This window comes from Rhipicephalus sanguineus, chromosome 4 (genome assembly GCF_013339695.2).
Source record: "Rhipicephalus sanguineus isolate Rsan-2018 chromosome 4, BIME_Rsan_1.4, whole genome shotgun sequence".
NCBI lineage: Eukaryota > Metazoa > Arthropoda > Arachnida > Ixodida > Ixodidae > Rhipicephalus > Rhipicephalus sanguineus.
The window spans coordinates 71,839,491-71,857,536 of NC_051179.1; the positions used below are offsets into that span (position 1 = coordinate 71,839,491).

At 44.2% G+C, this 18,046-nt stretch overlaps 1 protein-coding gene across 1 annotated transcript in view; it reads right to left on the reverse strand.

The window, feature by feature from the left end:
* Nucleotides 1-3,253: 3,253 nt before the first annotated feature.
* LOC119390234 (chromosome-associated kinesin KIF4A) overlaps nucleotides 3,254-18,046 on the reverse strand; it is a 33,394-nt gene continuing 18,601 nt past the window's right edge. Inside the window, exons 9-13 of the mRNA XM_037657801.2 lie at nucleotides 15,275-15,492; nucleotides 10,763-10,954; nucleotides 8,158-8,373; nucleotides 6,617-6,759; nucleotides 3,254-5,304 (exon numbers count right to left, since the gene is read on the reverse strand). Of these exons, the coding sequence (XP_037513729.1) occupies nucleotides 5,182-5,304; nucleotides 6,617-6,759; nucleotides 8,158-8,373; nucleotides 10,763-10,954; nucleotides 15,275-15,492 (892 nt within the window). The 3' untranslated portion in view covers nucleotides 3,254-5,181. The remainder of the gene's footprint in view (nucleotides 5,305-6,616; nucleotides 6,760-8,157; nucleotides 8,374-10,762; nucleotides 10,955-15,274; nucleotides 15,493-18,046) is intronic.

The window sequence follows — 18,046 nt, forward strand, 5'->3', positions numbered from 1 at the left end:
TTATGTACAGTTTCAGTTTCTGTTTTAAGCTGGTGTTGGTAAGATTACATTGGGCAATTTTCAAGAGAAGTCCACAGTTGCTTCTCTATAAATAACTACAGCTCTCCAACCCTACGGCCGGAGAAGATTCTTTGAACGGTCAAAGCCTCCTTGGCATGGTTCAGATGTGCTGAACAATAATTAAACTGGCATGCTCGAGTGTCATGCAAATGACCAGGGGAAAAAGAGGTAAAAGGGATCCTACCATGGATCTCTTGTGACCTGACAATTTCGCCCAAATGGAACGCACACATAGAAGGTTTCTTGTAGAGTTCATTTAATGCCTTTCTCGGCAGCCACGTGCATCGTTGATGGTCGCTTCCATGACGGAATGTCCGCATCAAGGAACTGCCATCGTAATGAAAACCTCGTGTATCAAAAAGTACGATGTGTGCCCCGTTTATCAACATCGCGCAACAAAGTACATACCATTTACTACATGTGATCAACTCCATTTTTGGTATTATCCTAATTGAACGATGGCTGAACTCTGCAATTAATGCACACGTTTAATTGAATTTGCATGCATCAAATTACATTTTTGATTGAGCAGTGCGTGTAAACTTGAGAGCTTAAGAGAGAGAAAGATTTTTATTCATATGGAATTGGTGGAAGTGTACCCTCAGTGTTCAACGGCAGTTGAGAAAAAATATTCAGTCTTCAATCCCCGTCGTCCAAATGGATGGAACAGACCAGCCAGGGGATCGCTTTTTCACATTCGGTGTCTTGCATCTGCACATCGGTCACTTGAACATGACCTGCTTGAAGATTTGCAAGAACTGTTTCTTTGCTTTGTGCAGTCTCTGACAGTGGCATGTCCAGGGGAGCTGTTCTGACCCCCCTCCCACCCGAAATTTTTACATTTTGTATGAGTATATACAGTCAACTGCCGATTTTTCGGACTCCCTAGGGACCGCGAAATCGTCCGAAAAATCGGGCAGTCCGAAAAAACAAATCCATGCTTTTTTATTCTGCTCAAGTGGTCAAATTGCCACAGCCACGTAGGCATTTTGGTGCGCGCCCAGGCTCTCACAAATACATTAGCTACCTGCCGCGAACCCCGCTTAACTACGTACGTGCCAACCGCCACTTTTGCATCTCGTGATGAGCGCCGCTGATAACAGCAAAGCGCGGAATACATTACGGCTATCTCGCATGAAGCGTTTGTAAACGATGACGCGGAAGACAAAGACTGTGGCGGAAGAACGGACGCCTCGACCGGCTTTCCCCGATGCGTGTGCGCATGCAAACATGCGCACACACATCGCCGAATCGCCGCCGATACGCAGCATTCGCTGCCGTGTCAAGCCGATCGTTTCTAGTTGTGTGCAGCACATCGCCAACTAAGCTGACGCCGTCACTTTACTGTTGCTGTATCGTACGCACGCATTTATCATGAAAGGGTTCGTGATGCGCACTTAGTTCCTGACCGCACACGGGCGCGGCAATGGCGAGCTGGTTTCATCCGCGAAGGCAACGCGTCTACGCGGCGCACTTGGCGGTCTCGCAGAAAGAGGCAGCAAGAATGGCGGCGCGGCTCATTTGGGTTCTCGCCTATTAAATGAGTGCAGTACGCATGAAACTGCGCTAGGCCACGTGCACTACCGAGCAGTTAGCTGTAGATGCTTATCGTAAGGGTTATCAGCGATTAAGCCGTACTGGCGCGTTTGCCAGCTGCTGCCATCACGCCTCCGTGCATTTCCGCTGCTTATTCGTAACATCGCCGCACGGCGCCGCGATAGCGGCCCCTTTGAATTTCTGGTCTGCTTCACCCCATAACGCGTCGGCATTGCGGCAAAGCTGACTTTCGGGCTCTGCTACTGTCTCAAACAGATCGACTCGCGAAAGCGCTGGTTCGAACCTACGAGATGATAGGCGCGGAAGAGGTGGGGGCTTCAAATAATGCCTTTCTGACCTGCAATTTGGGCAGAAAGTCCGAAAAATCGGACGCGCAATAGCTTCAGCGTCCGAAATTTTGGACGTTCTAATACATTGAAGTCTATGGGGCTGGTGACGGTGCCGCGAGAGCGTCCGAATTTTCGAGCATGTCCGAAAAATCGGGCGTCCGAAAAATCGGCAGTTGACTGTATATGCACACACATACACACACAAACATACATAAACAGTTAAAGGCTCCGGCCCCCCACCCCCACCATCGCAGTAGTCTCTCACACAATAGTAGTGCAACTTTCTTCTTTTACGTGCACAACAATGGTGTAACATAACGTTCTGCTGTCCAGGATTTTGCCGCCAACTGTGAGAAGTAACGTCTGACAAAGCTTTAGAAGATGAATGAATTTTGTACATCTATCCTAACAAATTCGGTATGCCTTGTCCAAGTGCCACAATCGCCAACCTACAGCGGGCATATTACAAGGCAGGGGTAGATATTACTTTCCAAAACAATCGTATATACTTTCAGGCCCAGCCTCAAGAGAGGATCAGTGCCACTGGCTCGTTTCTTCATCTATTGCATACGGCTTGGAGGCTACAGACTGTCAGCTTATGGTTCAGTAAAGGTTTTTGCTACAACCTCATTACATTACCTTCTATGTAACCACTTGTAACTATGTCGACCACGATAGACTTGTCACGCTCCAAAACAAGGAGCATTAAAGCTTGAAGCATCCTCGTTTTTTATGTAGCAGCTTGCATAAGAAGCACAATGGTTTTTGTCACTCGTTTACATTAAGGCAATCGCAATGAAGCATTTTACTTTGTGTATTCTTGCCTATATAAACAACTCAGTGGTTGTTAGACTATTTGGTAAAAGTTCTTTGGTCAAATTATTCATGATGCTTTAAGCTTTGTCAGCATTTTTTTTAAATAGGGTTTTCCATACCTGATACCTCAATATGAAAAATTACAAATTGGGAATTTCATACCGTGCATCGATTGACCTAAGCCAAATGCAGTACGCATACCTGTGCTGCCTTGCAGTTAATATCGGTGTCGACTTCCTGAGGCTAGGAATTACAGAATATGAACTATGCAGGAGGGCTAGCTACACCTGAAAAGTAGTTTTTTCAGAGTGCCAGGGGCACACCATCACATTGGCAGACCTAAGACTATCAGTTGTCATCACTAATTAATACGGCAACGAACTATCAGAAATCTGTGCAAACAGTTGCACAAATATTTAAATCAGCAGAAGGGCACAGTTCCCAGTTTCGTGTCATACCCAAGGGTTATTGTTACAATAATAAGGACGGACTTTTAAAATTAGAATTCTTTTTATTAAAAATAAAGCTTATTTTCACTAGCGTCCCATAGAGCATATGCAGGGACACCAATTTCCATTAGTGTCTCAGGCCTTGGAATTTTACATAAAAAAACACACTTTGGTACACTTGGACACAGGTAGGTACCCATAGAAAAGGGGCAGTGGTTGAGCAGTCCGCTTTCCACTTAGTTCAGGGCAACCATGCACAGCCATGGGCGTGGCCCATATTTTTGATATACAGACACTGCAGGATCATTTGCACGTAATTCGTTACATACAAGTCTCAGCCATTCAGCCGTCAATGACACATCAGCGCACACATATGGTTTTCAAACAATGAATATTATACGACAGATGAATACGTATATACAAGTTACAAAATTTTAACGTAAGGCATATAAAATGTCATAAATATGCAAAACACAGAAGAAAGGTTCTGATGAGACGCAGCGAAAAGCACATAAAATACGGTCTTTCCATCTAACTACAGCCAGCATGCAAGTGCCAACGCAAATATGAATGTAAACAATCAGAAGTGTGAATGATTAATTCATCAGGGTAGCAAAAAGTTTTGCATTAAGTACATATAAAAAAAAAGAAAAGCAAGGACGAAAGAGATGCAGCCAAAAAGGCTAATAAAAAGTGGCCTTTGGTTGGTCTACTGGCATGCTTATGAATAATAAACTCTGGCACCCGGAAATATGTACAACCACAAGAGAGCAGCGGGCCCAAGTAACAAAGTAAAACAAAGAAATTACACAATTTGTATTGTCTTACATTTTCTTGCTTCTACAGTAGACTCTCGTTAAACGGAACCTGAAGAGACCAGAAAAATGTGTTTCATTTACCAGGAGTTCCGTTTACTGAGAGATGAAAAGGAGTGCAGAATCCAAGTACGAAACCAATTATATTAGATGCAGTTGTTCCATTTAAGCAGCAGTTCCGTTTAACAGATTTCCGTTTACTGAGAGTCTACTGTATCTTCCTTTTTTTTTTTTTTTCAATGTATGAATGACAAGAAATGTGGCTCGGTAAAACTTGACGCCTTACCATCCAGCTTTCCTAAAAAGGGGCCTTGCAACATCCTTATAAGTTACAAGATGACCTTACTATTGCACGAATCTCTAGCTGCCAATTCCAATTTGTCAAAGTGTAAGCAGAGTCATCACACAGAATGACCGCTGTCTCTCTCCATTAGTCACTAAGAACACAAAAGATAATACATAATTGTTAGGGTTTCAGTGAATACCAGTTGCACCCACAGGCAGCACTGTTTATAATGTCCTCACTGAAGATAGAACAAGCGACTATTGGTTGTTTTTTACATGACATAGTAAACTCCTGCATGCAGTGCGGTAGCACTCTCTTGGCTCACATGTTTGCAAGGGCCCTTGACTACAGATTGGCAGCATTTTCTGACTACACGTATCCAAACAGTGTTGCAGGACCCCTTCAGGGTGCAAATAGCTTACTCCAACTTGAAGTACATTTTGGTCCAAGTCTTTGTGCTTCAAATGGACTTAACATTTATACACGTTCTAGCATTCATTTTCCTTTTTCGTATATATATGAAGCTGCACATCGGCGTGTCATATATCATAAAAAAGCTCGCCCTTTATGCATTGTCTGCGTGTAGAGCTAACATATAAAGATAGCAGTCTTAAAAACATGGCAAAACTGAACACACTAAAATATTTTAAAAAAACCGTCAGGAAGGCTTTTGTCTGCATGTAGAGCTATCACATAAAGATAGCAGTCTTAAAAACATGGAAAAACTGAACACACTAAAATATTTAAAAAAAACCGTCAGGAAGGCTTTTGTCTGCATGTAGAGCTATCATGTAAAGCTAGTCTTAAAAACATGGAAAAACTGGACAGACTAAAATATTTAAAAAAAAATTGTCATGAAGGCTTTCAGATTATGTTAAGATGTTTGCCGACATGAAAGCACTGAAGAAATTTTCTCCTCCAAGGCCCTCAACTTTTCGCAAGTCCTCAAAGGTCTCAAACGGACCACGCAGGCTCCTGTGCAAGTGCAGCATCTGTAACAAAAGACCGGGAAAGTACACCTTAAATATGAGATAGTACAGGCACATCAACGAAAAATTTTAGAAGAAATCAATGCTTTCAAGCCCCCTAAAGTTCACTCAAGCTTGGCAAAAAAGGTCACTGACTTTATAGTCGATAACCAGAAAAAGTAGTTTCAAAAATGGTAATACCATATGGTATTATACATATATCCATGGCTGGGAATTGAACTCAAGTTGCTGCTTACCAGTGCTACACCATAGGTGACACCGGTCTCAAAACTACTCATCTCAAAACTACTCATAGTTTTTAGAATTTCTAAGTGAATCACGTAACAGTATGTAATTTTGACTGCTGAGAACAAATATGCAATTATTTTTTGCCTATCATGCACCGATTTTAAGATATTGACTGTTCCACAAACTTTCATTCTGCCCAGCCTTTTGACAGCTTTCTCACAAAAGACCTTTACACATATGATATCACCACAGCAGCAGGTAAGCGCTGGTCAGTTAGCGACTGTATATGTAGACGTGTAATCTGCTGCCTGAAGGGTTGCATCTTTAGTCTAGAGGTCACCAGGAGTCTTCCAGAGTGTTTATGAGGGCCTGGAGCAATCGCTTTAAGCTTCCATGCTGCCCCATAAACTGAAGATACGAAGCCAGGTTAATGTTAAACAATAATCAAGCATTCAGTTCAGTGGAACATAGTTCAATGGAACATAGTTCAGTGGAACATGTTCAGTGGAACATAGTCAACACCTAGGTTTCTCGCAAGCATCATTGTCCTCCTTAATCCGATTGTACAGGTTGTGAGACCACTGCCGTAGATGGTTGTCGGTTGTTTACATCCAAACCAAGTTGATGTCGATGTTGCTAGGTGCTCCATTTTAGATACAGTCGTGCGGCACACACTTTAAATTTGATTTGAAATAGGTTCTAGGCTATATTAGCCATTGATATCTTGCGCATGAGCTGTGTGTGTGTTTCCCCGCCAATCTATCTCACAAGTCTCCCATCAGTCAAGCATGAGGATGCCTAACAGGTCTAACAGTATGCTGGCAAGCTCTTTTTGACATTTTCGTGGCTGTTTGAGCCCTTGAAGGCAGTAAGAAAAGCATGTATTCGCTTTTAATTTTAATTTTTTCGTCCGTAGAAAGTCTCAATCTGGCATTAACTGCATTGTACAAAGTCACACGAGAAATGCAATAGCGATATGAAATGGGAATAGGGCAATGAGAAGTAAATTAAGAAGGAAATTTGTCTAGGTATGAAGGTTACCAGACAACCTACGCACGACATCAAAAAAGACTTAGGGTCTGCTTACTCGTGCCCTCTTGGGACCAACTTTAGCCAGCAACTGGAGGTCCTTCTCGGAAGCTGAGTTGAGGAGCTTCAGTACGGTCTTGTTGTGTGCAGTTTGCGCACTTCTGGGAGTAGACATAGGTCCCGATGCTGTCGGTTTCTTGCCTGCAGCACACAAGTGAAACTCATCTGCTTAGAGGTTTGCACTTTCCATACATGCAGCTTGGAGTACCATGCCACAGTCGTTACACGTAGCTACACAGCAATTTGTGGGGGTTTTTACATGCCAGAACCATAACGTGAGGCATGTCATAATGGGGGGCTCTGGATAATCTCGACCATCTGAGGTTTAACGTGCACCGACTCCGCACAGTACGCGAGCGTCTAGCATTTCGCCTCCATCGAAATGCGACCACCACGGCCAAGATTGAACCCACGTCTTTTGGGTTAGCAGCCAAGCACCATAACCACCGGGTCACCGTGGTGGCGAGCCATGTACAAGCATAATACAATGCAAGGGAGGACTTTTAACAACACACCTCTACATACACAGCGGAATGTGATCTGCAAGATGATTCAACAGAACTGCAGTGAGAGGGTCATGTGAATGCAGTTGGCTGGTGCCTTCACTCAAAGCCACGCCCATCCTGCTGTGGTAGAGACCGGAGTACTGTTGACCCTTTGTTGACCACCATACCGTTGACCAGAGCTGGCAAGCTTAAATGCACATTTATGTGTGCACAGCCTCCACTATCCTTAGGGAGTATGTAAGCATGTCAGAGTACTGTAATCCAACAGCACCCTTTTCTTGTTCGGCAAGTTCACACTGCCGAGATGCGATTGCTCTTGAGAACTAAGTTGGTGTAGCGCAAGTAAACAGAGACAAGGCATACAAAAATGACGTGGCGTGGAGCTGGCTGACATAATCCAGTCACAAATTTAGCTGGTATATGTAGTAGACTCTCAGTAAACTGAAATCGCTTAAACGGAACTGCTGATTAAATGGAACAACTGCTTCTATTATGTTTGGTACCGTACTTGAATTGTGCATTCCCGTTCATCTCACAGTAAATGGATCTCCTGTTAAATCGCACACGTTTTCCTGGTCCCTTCAGGTTCCATTTAACGAGAGTCTACTGTATTCTCGTGAAACAAACAGAAACAAGGAGGAATACAAAAAAAAAAAGTGCTACGGTGATGAAAGAGTTCACTCACAAAAATAGTTGGTATGTATTGAATTATGTACTAAGTTTGCACAGTGCCAATAAACGTAGACAAGGAGGATTGTCATTTTGGTGTTCTCTTGTTTCCATTTATTCATGCTGCACAAACCTAGTACTCGAGAACATGTACGAACTAGCCCATGAGCCAATTCATCCGGTGATCGTTATGTGGGCCGCATCCCTGTCTCAGCACCCAAAGCATACACTGCAACCAGTTGAGTGTTTTGGTAGTGGCTGCATCACATTTGAACGGCACAAGAAGCGCACAAGGTTGTCAACTACACATACGGAAAAACGCACACACATAAAAAAAAAGAAAAACAAAATAAAGGGCACTCACGACATGTACGGCAAGTACTCTTTCTGGTGGCCACTTTTGGTGCAGGCGTCAATACGTCTGCAGGTCTCTGATTGAACACGGTCGTCCTACGCCGTGTCCGGGAGGCAATGCAAGACTGTGGCGTCTTTGGTACCACAAAGACAGAGTTTCTCCGCCGCGGCGTCATGGCTTCAGTGGCCACTGGGGACCCCTTGTTGTGAACATCTGACACACGGGCTGCGCGAAAAAGAAAAAGTAGCTTTTCTTGACGTCAGTTGACAAAAATGTTCCCTAGAAGCATTCCAGGAGGCAAACACCGTTTTGTATTATGTGCGCAACAAAACAGAGTGGATGCAGTGAAAACTGTGGTTACAGAAAATTTTAATTCTGGGTACCATAGTTCGGCAAATATATATTGAAGCTGACTCAGACTCACTCAAGAAATATATTTTGCTCTGAGGGCTCACTCGAACTCAGACTCACTAAACTTTTTCTCAGCCCGACTCGCTCAGACTGAAACTCACCAACATATTACTCAGCCAGACTCACTCAGACTCAGGGCTTCACCTGAGTCTGAGTGAGCCTGAGTGAGTCGACTCATGAGTCCGTTGGCGTAAAATTAGCTTTTTCAATCATGGTGTCAATCCTCTTCAACGCCAGTATCTCCCATAATCAGTGCTCTACGATACACCTTTTGATCTTGTACCTTCAAATATGAGTTATCATCATATACCATATATCATCATCATCATATATCGATCCAGTAAGGACATTTTTATGAAATGTGCAACTCACACGAGATATTTTTATCGAGAACTTCCCATGAGACCATTTGCGGGGGGAGGTCATGGCACCCCTTCCCCTAACTCACGCCTCTCATCAATATTGAGATGGCGCATGAATGCTAGTGTGGCGAGATATGTGTGACTACACTTGATTATGAACGTAAGGCGATATAAGGCTGATAGTAATGCTGAAGATGAGTAGGTAGGACCATAAGTCGGCAACAAAAGGTGGAGCTCACTCAGGCTCACTCAAGAAATATATCTTGTGCTTAGGGCTCACTCGGAATCAGACTCACCAATATTTTCCTCAACTGGACTCACCCGGACTCAGACTCACTAAAATTTTCTTCAACCGGCCTCACTCGGACTCAAACTCACCAAAATATTACTCACCCGGACTCAGACTCGCGGCCCGATCTGAGTCTCGAGTGAGTCTGAGTGAGTTTGCCGACCTATGCTGGGTACTAAAGCTCCAAAACATCAGAGCGAGTTAATAGGGATGCTTTGCTAGAGGTCTTCTTGATTTCATCCCGTGACCTAACCCGCTGCCTCCCTTGGCTGCGTTTCCCATCTTGGTATTCACTCCATTGCTCTAACTGACCACTGGTCTTCTTTCCGACACATTATGTGGCCCATCCAGGTCCATTCCTTTCGCTTAATGTCGACTAGAATATCTGCTGCCCCCATTTGTTCTCTGACCCATTCTGCTTCTTCCGATCTCTTAATGTAATGCCTAGCATTTTCCATTCCACTGCATGCTGGGTGATCCTTAACTCTTTCTCTAGTTTCTCTGTCATCCTCCAAGTTTGATCCCATCCATATTTTAATTAATATAATAATATCTGGGGTTTAACGTCCCAAAACCACGATATGATTATGAGAGACGCCGTAGTGGAGGGCTCCGGAAATTTCGACCACCTGGGGTTCTTTAACGTGCACCTAAATCTAAGTACACGGGCCTCAAACATTTTCGCCTCCATCGAAACCCATCCATATTTTAGAACTGACAATAATATGCAGTGATTGTATGCATTTAACTTTAGGGACAGAGGCAGGTTGCCTGTCATGATTTGGGAATTTCTGCTGTATTCGCTCCAGTCCATCCTTATATTCTTAGGCTCCTTTGTTAGCACAGTTAAAGCGATATAGCATTATCGGTTATAGCAAACTAACTACGAAGTCTGGTTGGTCACGCTTTGTTTCGGTGACATTTACTCTTTTTATAACGAAACCAAAAAAGCGAGAGCCGCCGTGATACCGGATGTAACGAAGAAATATTTGGTTCGCACAGGCAGACTTTCAAAAATTAAAAAAATATCGAAAGAAAATACACAACCACATTTTAAAAAATGTTGAACATTTTTTTTGTTGTAATTTCACCTTCTCACATTCTGGTCTATTTAGTTTGAAATGCCACGAGGAGACGGCTAAAGATTACCTCATTTATAGTGGGATTTAAGCCTAGAATAATGCATTTTTGTATCTAGGATTTTTGCGTGAGCCACATGGCCAAATTGCTAGAGCAGATTTTTGTCTCTAGTGTTACAACGAATATCGGAAGTAACAAACTAACTAACGGTCCTGATGCTACTTCGTTGTAGCGAGGTTCGCCTGTAACTGACGTAGGTATACATACCTACTCTCTCAGAAATTCTAAGATCTGGCTGCTAATCGTGAACTCTTGTTCTTCCAGTTCAGTTTATTAATATAAGTTCAACAAAAGAATTAATTATAGCTATTATGCAAACAAAGGTCCCAAAATCGCCAATCATTTGCATAGAAAAAGTAATAGCACATTCAAAAGAGGTCACCGACCAGACTAATCCCGACTTGAAGCTTACCGGTCATTTCTCCCACCACATGGTCAAGAGATGCCCCACGAAGCACGGAGTCGTTTTCCTTCTGCGACTGAGGGCTCTTTCGAAGATTTGGTTTTTGGAGCTCGGGTGACGATTTCCATGAGCATCTTCGGGCTTTGGAGCCAGACCCGGAAAGCTTCCTTTTTTTTACTGTCGTCGGTGTATTTGTTGTGTCTGGTCAGGATAAGAAGTGACGTAAAATATATCAGATCAAGAGGAAAGAACAGGCGAGATGCCTACAGTTAATAAACAACATCGCCAATGGTAAGCCATGGCAACTTAATGTGCTGAAACAAGGAAAGCACAGTGCCTGGTGCAACTTTTTTTTTAACATTCTATGACGATTCCGTGAAGGCAATTAAAATGACACTAAAGGAGGTTTTGAACTGCCACAGAAATGCAAAGAACACCCGAAACTTTGATTCACCCAAATTGAGCTTCTTTGAATTTATCACTGAAGTTTAAGTTATTATGAGGCAGGTGTAGGATAACGGTGTAGGCAAGCGTACAATGGAACTAATGCATTTACCGTTTCTACTGCCAAAAATGCAGAATCCAAATACTAGTCCTGTAACAGCTCTCACTACAAAAGTGCAGTACAGTAGAGCGTATGGGCTGGCCGTATTTCCTGTGCTGCCCATGCTGAGAAGCCCTGGACCTCCTAGTGTATATACACTATTGGCATGCTTACAGCTTAGGATTCAGTGCCTATAAGTCCAGATTGCTTTGGTTTTTAAAGGGGGACACTGCTCTTTAAAAAAACTTTTTATTTCTTGCAGAGCTGTGCTAATAGCAAAATTTTGGGTGCGAAGCGAATTCGAATATTGAAGTGTGAGTGCGAATCAAATATTTTTCGAATATTTCTCGAATATTTCTAAAATATTTTTCGAATATTTCTAAGCGAAATTGCAGAAAAAAAGTTAGAGGGGATTCCTAAGCATATTCTTATGAGATAGCAACATGAAAGTGTTTCTTTTCGCTAGGTTGATGAAGCACTGGCAGGGTGGTGTTTCATAGTTGTCTTATCAAGAATGAGGCAATGTAGAGGCCAAATTGTATTTATTTACATGATTTGGTGCAACCAAAGCGTTGCCGACAACATTTTACATGTGATAGGCAAAGATGCCATTTCCTCAGCCTCTCCTCCTCTTTCAACTGCTGTGGAAGCCCAACTGACGTGGCAGACAAGGTGTGTTCCCTTCAAGTCCGGAGTTCCAAATCTGCCTCGTAGACGTCGATATATAAGAACATCTGAAATTTTGGATGCTAAAAAGCTTTGGCTTCCGATTTTTCGGACTTCCTGCTCAAATTTCAGGTCCAAAACAGCATTAATTGAGCCCCCACCTCTGCCACATCTTTCATCTCCATGTTGGAACCAGCGTTTTCTTGAGTTAATACGTTTGCGACCGTAACGGAGCTTGAAAGACAGCTTTGCCGCAATACAGGAGTGTGATGAGATGAAGAATATTGAAAATCTAGGAACCACTTCCAATCGGACGTTGACTGTGTCTTGGCAAAGTTAGACCATAATGGAGCTTGAAAGGCAGCTTTGCCGCAATACGAGAGTGTAATGAGGTGAAGCATATTGCAAATCTGAAGGGGTCACTTTCAATTGGACGTTGACTGTATTTGTTTTTGGGAAGTTCGAATAGTTCGAATAGTAAAATTCCAGTGCGAATCAAATCGAATAGCGAACACTATTAGAAAAATATTCGAAATTTCGAATATTCGCACACCCCTAATTTCTTGATCTAATTTGATGAAACCTGGCGAGTTTATGTATATTTGTGTGCTGATTTCAAATATGCAATTATTTTTCTAGTATAAATGTGTAGTTTTTAAAATACAAAATATTTCATGTGCCCTTTAGGGAGCAAGATTTTTTTCTAAACTGAGAGAGTTACAAAGTAAGTCAGCACAATAACCTGGAATCAGAACTTCATGCAGTGCAACAAAAATTAGTGTTCTAAACCCATTTTAATAGAAGTTATGGTATTTTGAACATTCCCAAGTGAGTCAATTTCAAGCTGGGATTTCACTCGTGAATGTTCAACATTTTGTAACTTTTGTTATAATGGGTGTAGAACATCCATTTTTGCTGCACTGCACACAGTTCTGATTTCAGATTATTGTCGTATGCTAATTTACCTTGTAACTCTTAGTTTGGAAAAAATCTTGCTCCCCAAAGGGCACATGAAATATTTTTTATTTTAAAAACTATGCATCATACTACAAAAATAATTTAATTTGAAATCAGCATACAAATATACATAAACTGAGCAATTCAATCAAGAAATAATTTTTTTTAAGTGCCATGTTCCTCCAAAGCTTGTACGAGTTACAAATTTCGGTGGCGGTGGCAGCATAGTTTGCGAAAAACCTGATGCTGGCAAGCGTACAGAAATGCAACCCTCAAAGGTGCGCCGGTCAAATGCATACCGTATAAATGCGCGTAAGGGCCACGCCCAGTTTTTTAGAAGTGCATATTCTAAAAAACATGGCTGATCCCTCCGTCATAGGAATCGGTATAACACGAAAGTGCAACGTGTCTTCACAGAAGTAGTGCTTATTGTGTAGTGATATATGAGAGCTTGTACAATGTCTATTCGTGTTTGGCAGCTAAAGCACCGTTTGACGTGGATGCACCCATGTTGACAGCATGTCTCTATCGCGATGACTAACGCCCATGATCATGATTAAACCGGTGTGGTAGCTGACGATGTGAACATATATTTGGACACAGCGAATCGTGAATCCCGCGTAAGGATGATATCAACAAGCTCATGATCAACACTGGTACCCGGTATGCACTTCTTCAAAGCGTCGTCAGTTAAGGAGAGAACGGCACGGTCTGCGCTTTCTAGTAATGGGTAGCCGACGCCTGTGCTCATGCATACATAACACACACTGCGCTTCAGCAACACGGGAGGTAGAGGTTCGTAGCCTGAGCCGCAAACGCGTGCGTCCCGCTGGCCTCTGTCTCTCAGGCGCTGCTCTCGCTCCACCCAGGCACGACATCAACGACATTCGCCCGTTGAAATCGCGTCCTTTCTGCAACACATTCTGCAGCAGTTTTGTTAGTTGGTGCTCTCGCAATTGAAGCAGTCGGCGGCAGAGAAATCCCGTTGGTGCACGTGGAAGCTGCCCTACTCCAATGAGCCGACGCACGCTAACACGAAGCCAAAGGCAAAGAACGTAACTGTGTCAAGGGTGCCTCGGCGACGCCAGCGTGGCCAGCCTACCTCTCTGGTATCGAGACGCTTTAACCATGACCTCCGATATAGCGTGCAATCTCGGAGTAAGCGCTAGTAAGTGTCGACCGTGAAGCATTACTTCTTTTCACGTCTCACAGACGGCGGCACCGCCCCGCTCCGCCCGCCGCGAAAGAGAATGTGTGAAAGATATAAGGCGCGTTCACGCCGTGTCTAGCAACTCCCGAGTTAGCCTAGTCTGTAGGGTGTCGGGCGCTTGCCGTCGCGGCCACAACGTCGTGGGTTCGATTCCCAGCGGGGTATCTTTTCTTGGTTTTTTTCTTTCTCTCCCGTTGGCGTCCATTTTATCAACGTCATATCCGTGACGGATGTACTTGGTGGACCCCGGCATAAAACACTTTCGTGTTAAAAAAGATCCGCGTAAAGGCCACACCCACACTTTCCTCAACCAATACGTATTCAAAATGCACGCGCGCATGAGAGCTTCTAGGCGTAATCGATAGATGGCGCAAGGGAACGCAACCATCATCATCATCATCACTAGAATCAATTTTTTTTTTTTTCTTCGTGTTAAGATGTTCATGGAGTGGGCTAAAAATTTTAAACTTTTTCATCAGTGTTCATACACTGCCAACTAAAGGTTAAAGCAGGATTTTATTTTTAGCTTCTCATACTTCAATACAAACGCGCTATCGGCGCTATCTATATCAGCATTAGCATCACCAACTTTGGCATGGCATTCGTGTTGTTCGGTTTGTGCATGTGCAGCTCAGCCAGCCATTTGCTGTAGTTTTCCCCACTGTTCGATGACCTTCATGCTGGCTTGTTTTCTACACGGCGTTCATGTTTTGGCAAGATGAGCAAACACCTGAATAGCTACACGGCTGGCTATAAATTGAAGGTGATCGAGTATGCTCTCGAGCATGGGAAACGTGCCGGTGGCAGAAAATTCCATGTTTACGAGAAGTGTGTTCGACACTGGTGTGCTCAAAAAGAAGCCTTGCGGAACACCAACAGCAATAACTGCGCTTTCCGAGGAAAGCAGTGCAAGTTACCCAATTTGGAAGAAGAGTTGCTCCGCTATGTGACTGAAGAGCCAATCCCCGGCATGGAGGAACGAAATACTAGTTAGGAGGGAGCATTGCGCAATACAATAGAGAGAGAGAGACAGAAAGAAAGAAAGAAAGAAGGTCAGGCACGCACATGCCAAGTTTCACTTGCCCCGTATTCCAAAAAGGGGAAGTGCTTCTAATTGTTTGTCAGTTTTCTGTCAACATTGTACCTTGCAGGGGTGTGTGGTCCATAGTCTTGCGCTTCCGCTCCTGCAGTGTGGTGTCCAGTGTGTCCACCAGTGCCTGTTGCTCCTCAGTCAATGTGCGCTCCCTAACAGTGGCGGATGTGGTCTCCAAAAACGACTGAGCCATGAAGCTGTCCATCTTCTTCTGGATGTCCTGGCGCAGCGATGGCCCGAGCCGTTGGCAAAGTCTTTCCACAAGTGGCCTGAGGCATGCGAATGGACGCGGCTGTTAGAGCATTCTATATCCAAGACATCTGCTCGAGAGTACAGCGGTCGTTGTCAATGGTTACGCCCAAGGAACTGACGCCAGTGTGGCCAGTAGCGCCACCCTGTAATGGCAGAACAATAAACAACACGGGATCGGTGTTCGTGTACGATCCCGAGCGTGCAATCGCGCGAAAGGTTCATGTCGTTGGTGTCAGTTCCTCGGGCGCAACCGTTGATGGAGACTACAGGGGCAGTCCGCCTTCTTGGAACTGTTCGGCTACACTCGTAACAAGTACTGTGCATACAAAACTGAGAACACTACTGAGACCCTGGGCATGGTCCTTGAAATAATAAATGTAGGTGTTCCTTGCACTATCTTTGGGCTTCCCTCTCTTTTCATTGCATATGACTTCTGACTAAAAGAACCAAATGTTAGGCATGTTAGTACAGTCGAACACGGATATATCGAACCCACATATACCGAATTTTCAGCTATATAGAACTCGTAAATTATCCCCTTGAAAATCCTTTGTAAAAGTATAGAAATTCGCACGTCTATTACGAACAATAATTTTACCCGCCATCGGATATATCGAACACCGCGCGAGCTGGAAGGCGCACTTCGGCACGCGCTGAGCCCCGTGAAGTTCGCACCACCGCGCCTCAGCCAACACCCGAAACGCTTGAAAAACGTGAGGGCAAGTGGGCTCGGACTGTATTCCTGCTGGGCGCGTTCTCCAACTTGTAGAATGGCTTTTCTTTTTCTTTTTTTTTTCTCTCTCTCCTACGCTGTCCGTGTTACCGTTGGCTCGGAAAGCAGTAACGAAGGAGCCGACGACCTCCTCCATTCGCTTTCTTTTTTTTGCTGTTTTGTGAGTTTTGATCAGCCAACCACTGCCCGCCCCTTTCGTATTTGCTCAGCCAACCACTGCTCGCACCTTTCGTACATCGCTGCTGCCCTTGCAGGTAGCCCGGGTGCCCGGGTAGCCATCGCCGCCATCACGACTGATTGCGAGCGCTTTGTTGGCAAAGTTCACTTCCGTGAGTTGTCGCATACCACCGCATTCCTCTTTTGCGTGCGTGCTCCCCTGTGAGCTCAAGAACATCGAGCTGAAGTTTCTGCTGGCCAACACGACAGCAAAGCTGCAACTGCTCAACTAGGGCATCATCAAGTCCTTCAAGGTAAGCTTAAGGTTAACCTGCTTGGTGCCAATCAAATGGTGACGGGCGCCTGGTGAGACGTGAAGACGAACACAGTGGCCAACTGCTTCCGGAAGGCAGGCTTCGTGACGGCGGAACTTGCGGAAACCAGTGAAGACGGCGACGACAAACGCATAGACGACACATTTCACGAGTTGTCGTCCCTCTTCCCGGCTGCCGTTCCACCCAGAGTGTCTGCGGACGATTTTTGAGGAAGCGGACTGCAATGTTCAGGCTGTTGCGAGCCTCGCTGATGAGGACATTGTAGCTGCAGTCGCAGGGACCCAGGATGCCCAAGCCAACAGCTCAAGTGGCGACGAAGGTCGTCTGGAAGAGGCGGCGGCTATACGCGCGTACTCCGCCGCTGAAGTGGCGGCAGCGTTCGGCTCGATTCGCTGTTTTTACGGCGACATGTAGTGAACCGGGCAGTTGCACCTGGACAGCCTCGATAAGATCGAGGCCAACGTCTTCAACTTCATTTCGAAGACTAAAAAGCAGGCCAAGATAAGCAATTTTTTTTCGCGCAAATAAAACATTCTGTTGCATCGTGTGTGTGGAATTAGTTGTTATTCTTGAATGCGCCGACTGTAGGTGATCGTCCGCCAATGGTGAGGTCTCGGGGCCTGTATTTTTTTATATAGAATTTTTCATATATCGAACTAATTCGCGATCCCCTTCGAGTTCGATATATCCATGTTCGACTGTATTATGTATCTGGAGGGGGAGGGGGGAGGGAATAAAAAAACTTAAAAGAAGACAGAGAAAAAAACAAAGACGAAGAGCGGGCTAGACAAACGTAACACTAACAACATGAATTTTTATATGATTTTACTAGGCGAATATTTTATTACATGAAGAGGGATTTCTGGTTTACTAGCTGAAGTGCTGGCAGCCCACAGCGTCTGTCACAATTTGTGTGTACCACTACACGCAGTCTTTACAGGTAAATATTTTATAAATTCAGGTTCTTAGTAAGCCTACCCAGCTAAAAGAAAGGTGTGCTTTCCTTTCAGCTACTGTGAAACACTTTTTGCACATGAGCTTTCTTTTCTATGCATACTTTATGTTTTTCCATTGTTGCCCCATTCATCTTTGAAACCAATGCTCCAAATGCACTTTACCTGCCTTCACAGTGGCATGTTATGCTTAATGAGCAGTCTTCTAGTTCTTTGCCATCCCTTGGAATCCAGATTTCATCTATTGCATGACATTTTTAATACAACCCTTGCTGCCCCTGTATGTCTCAGCCTCAATGTGTAACGGTGTTTTCCACCAGTCAAATCTGTACTGCCTGCTGTAGTCCTGACACAGAGTACATGGGCACCATCAGTCATAATCTGCCAGCAGAGA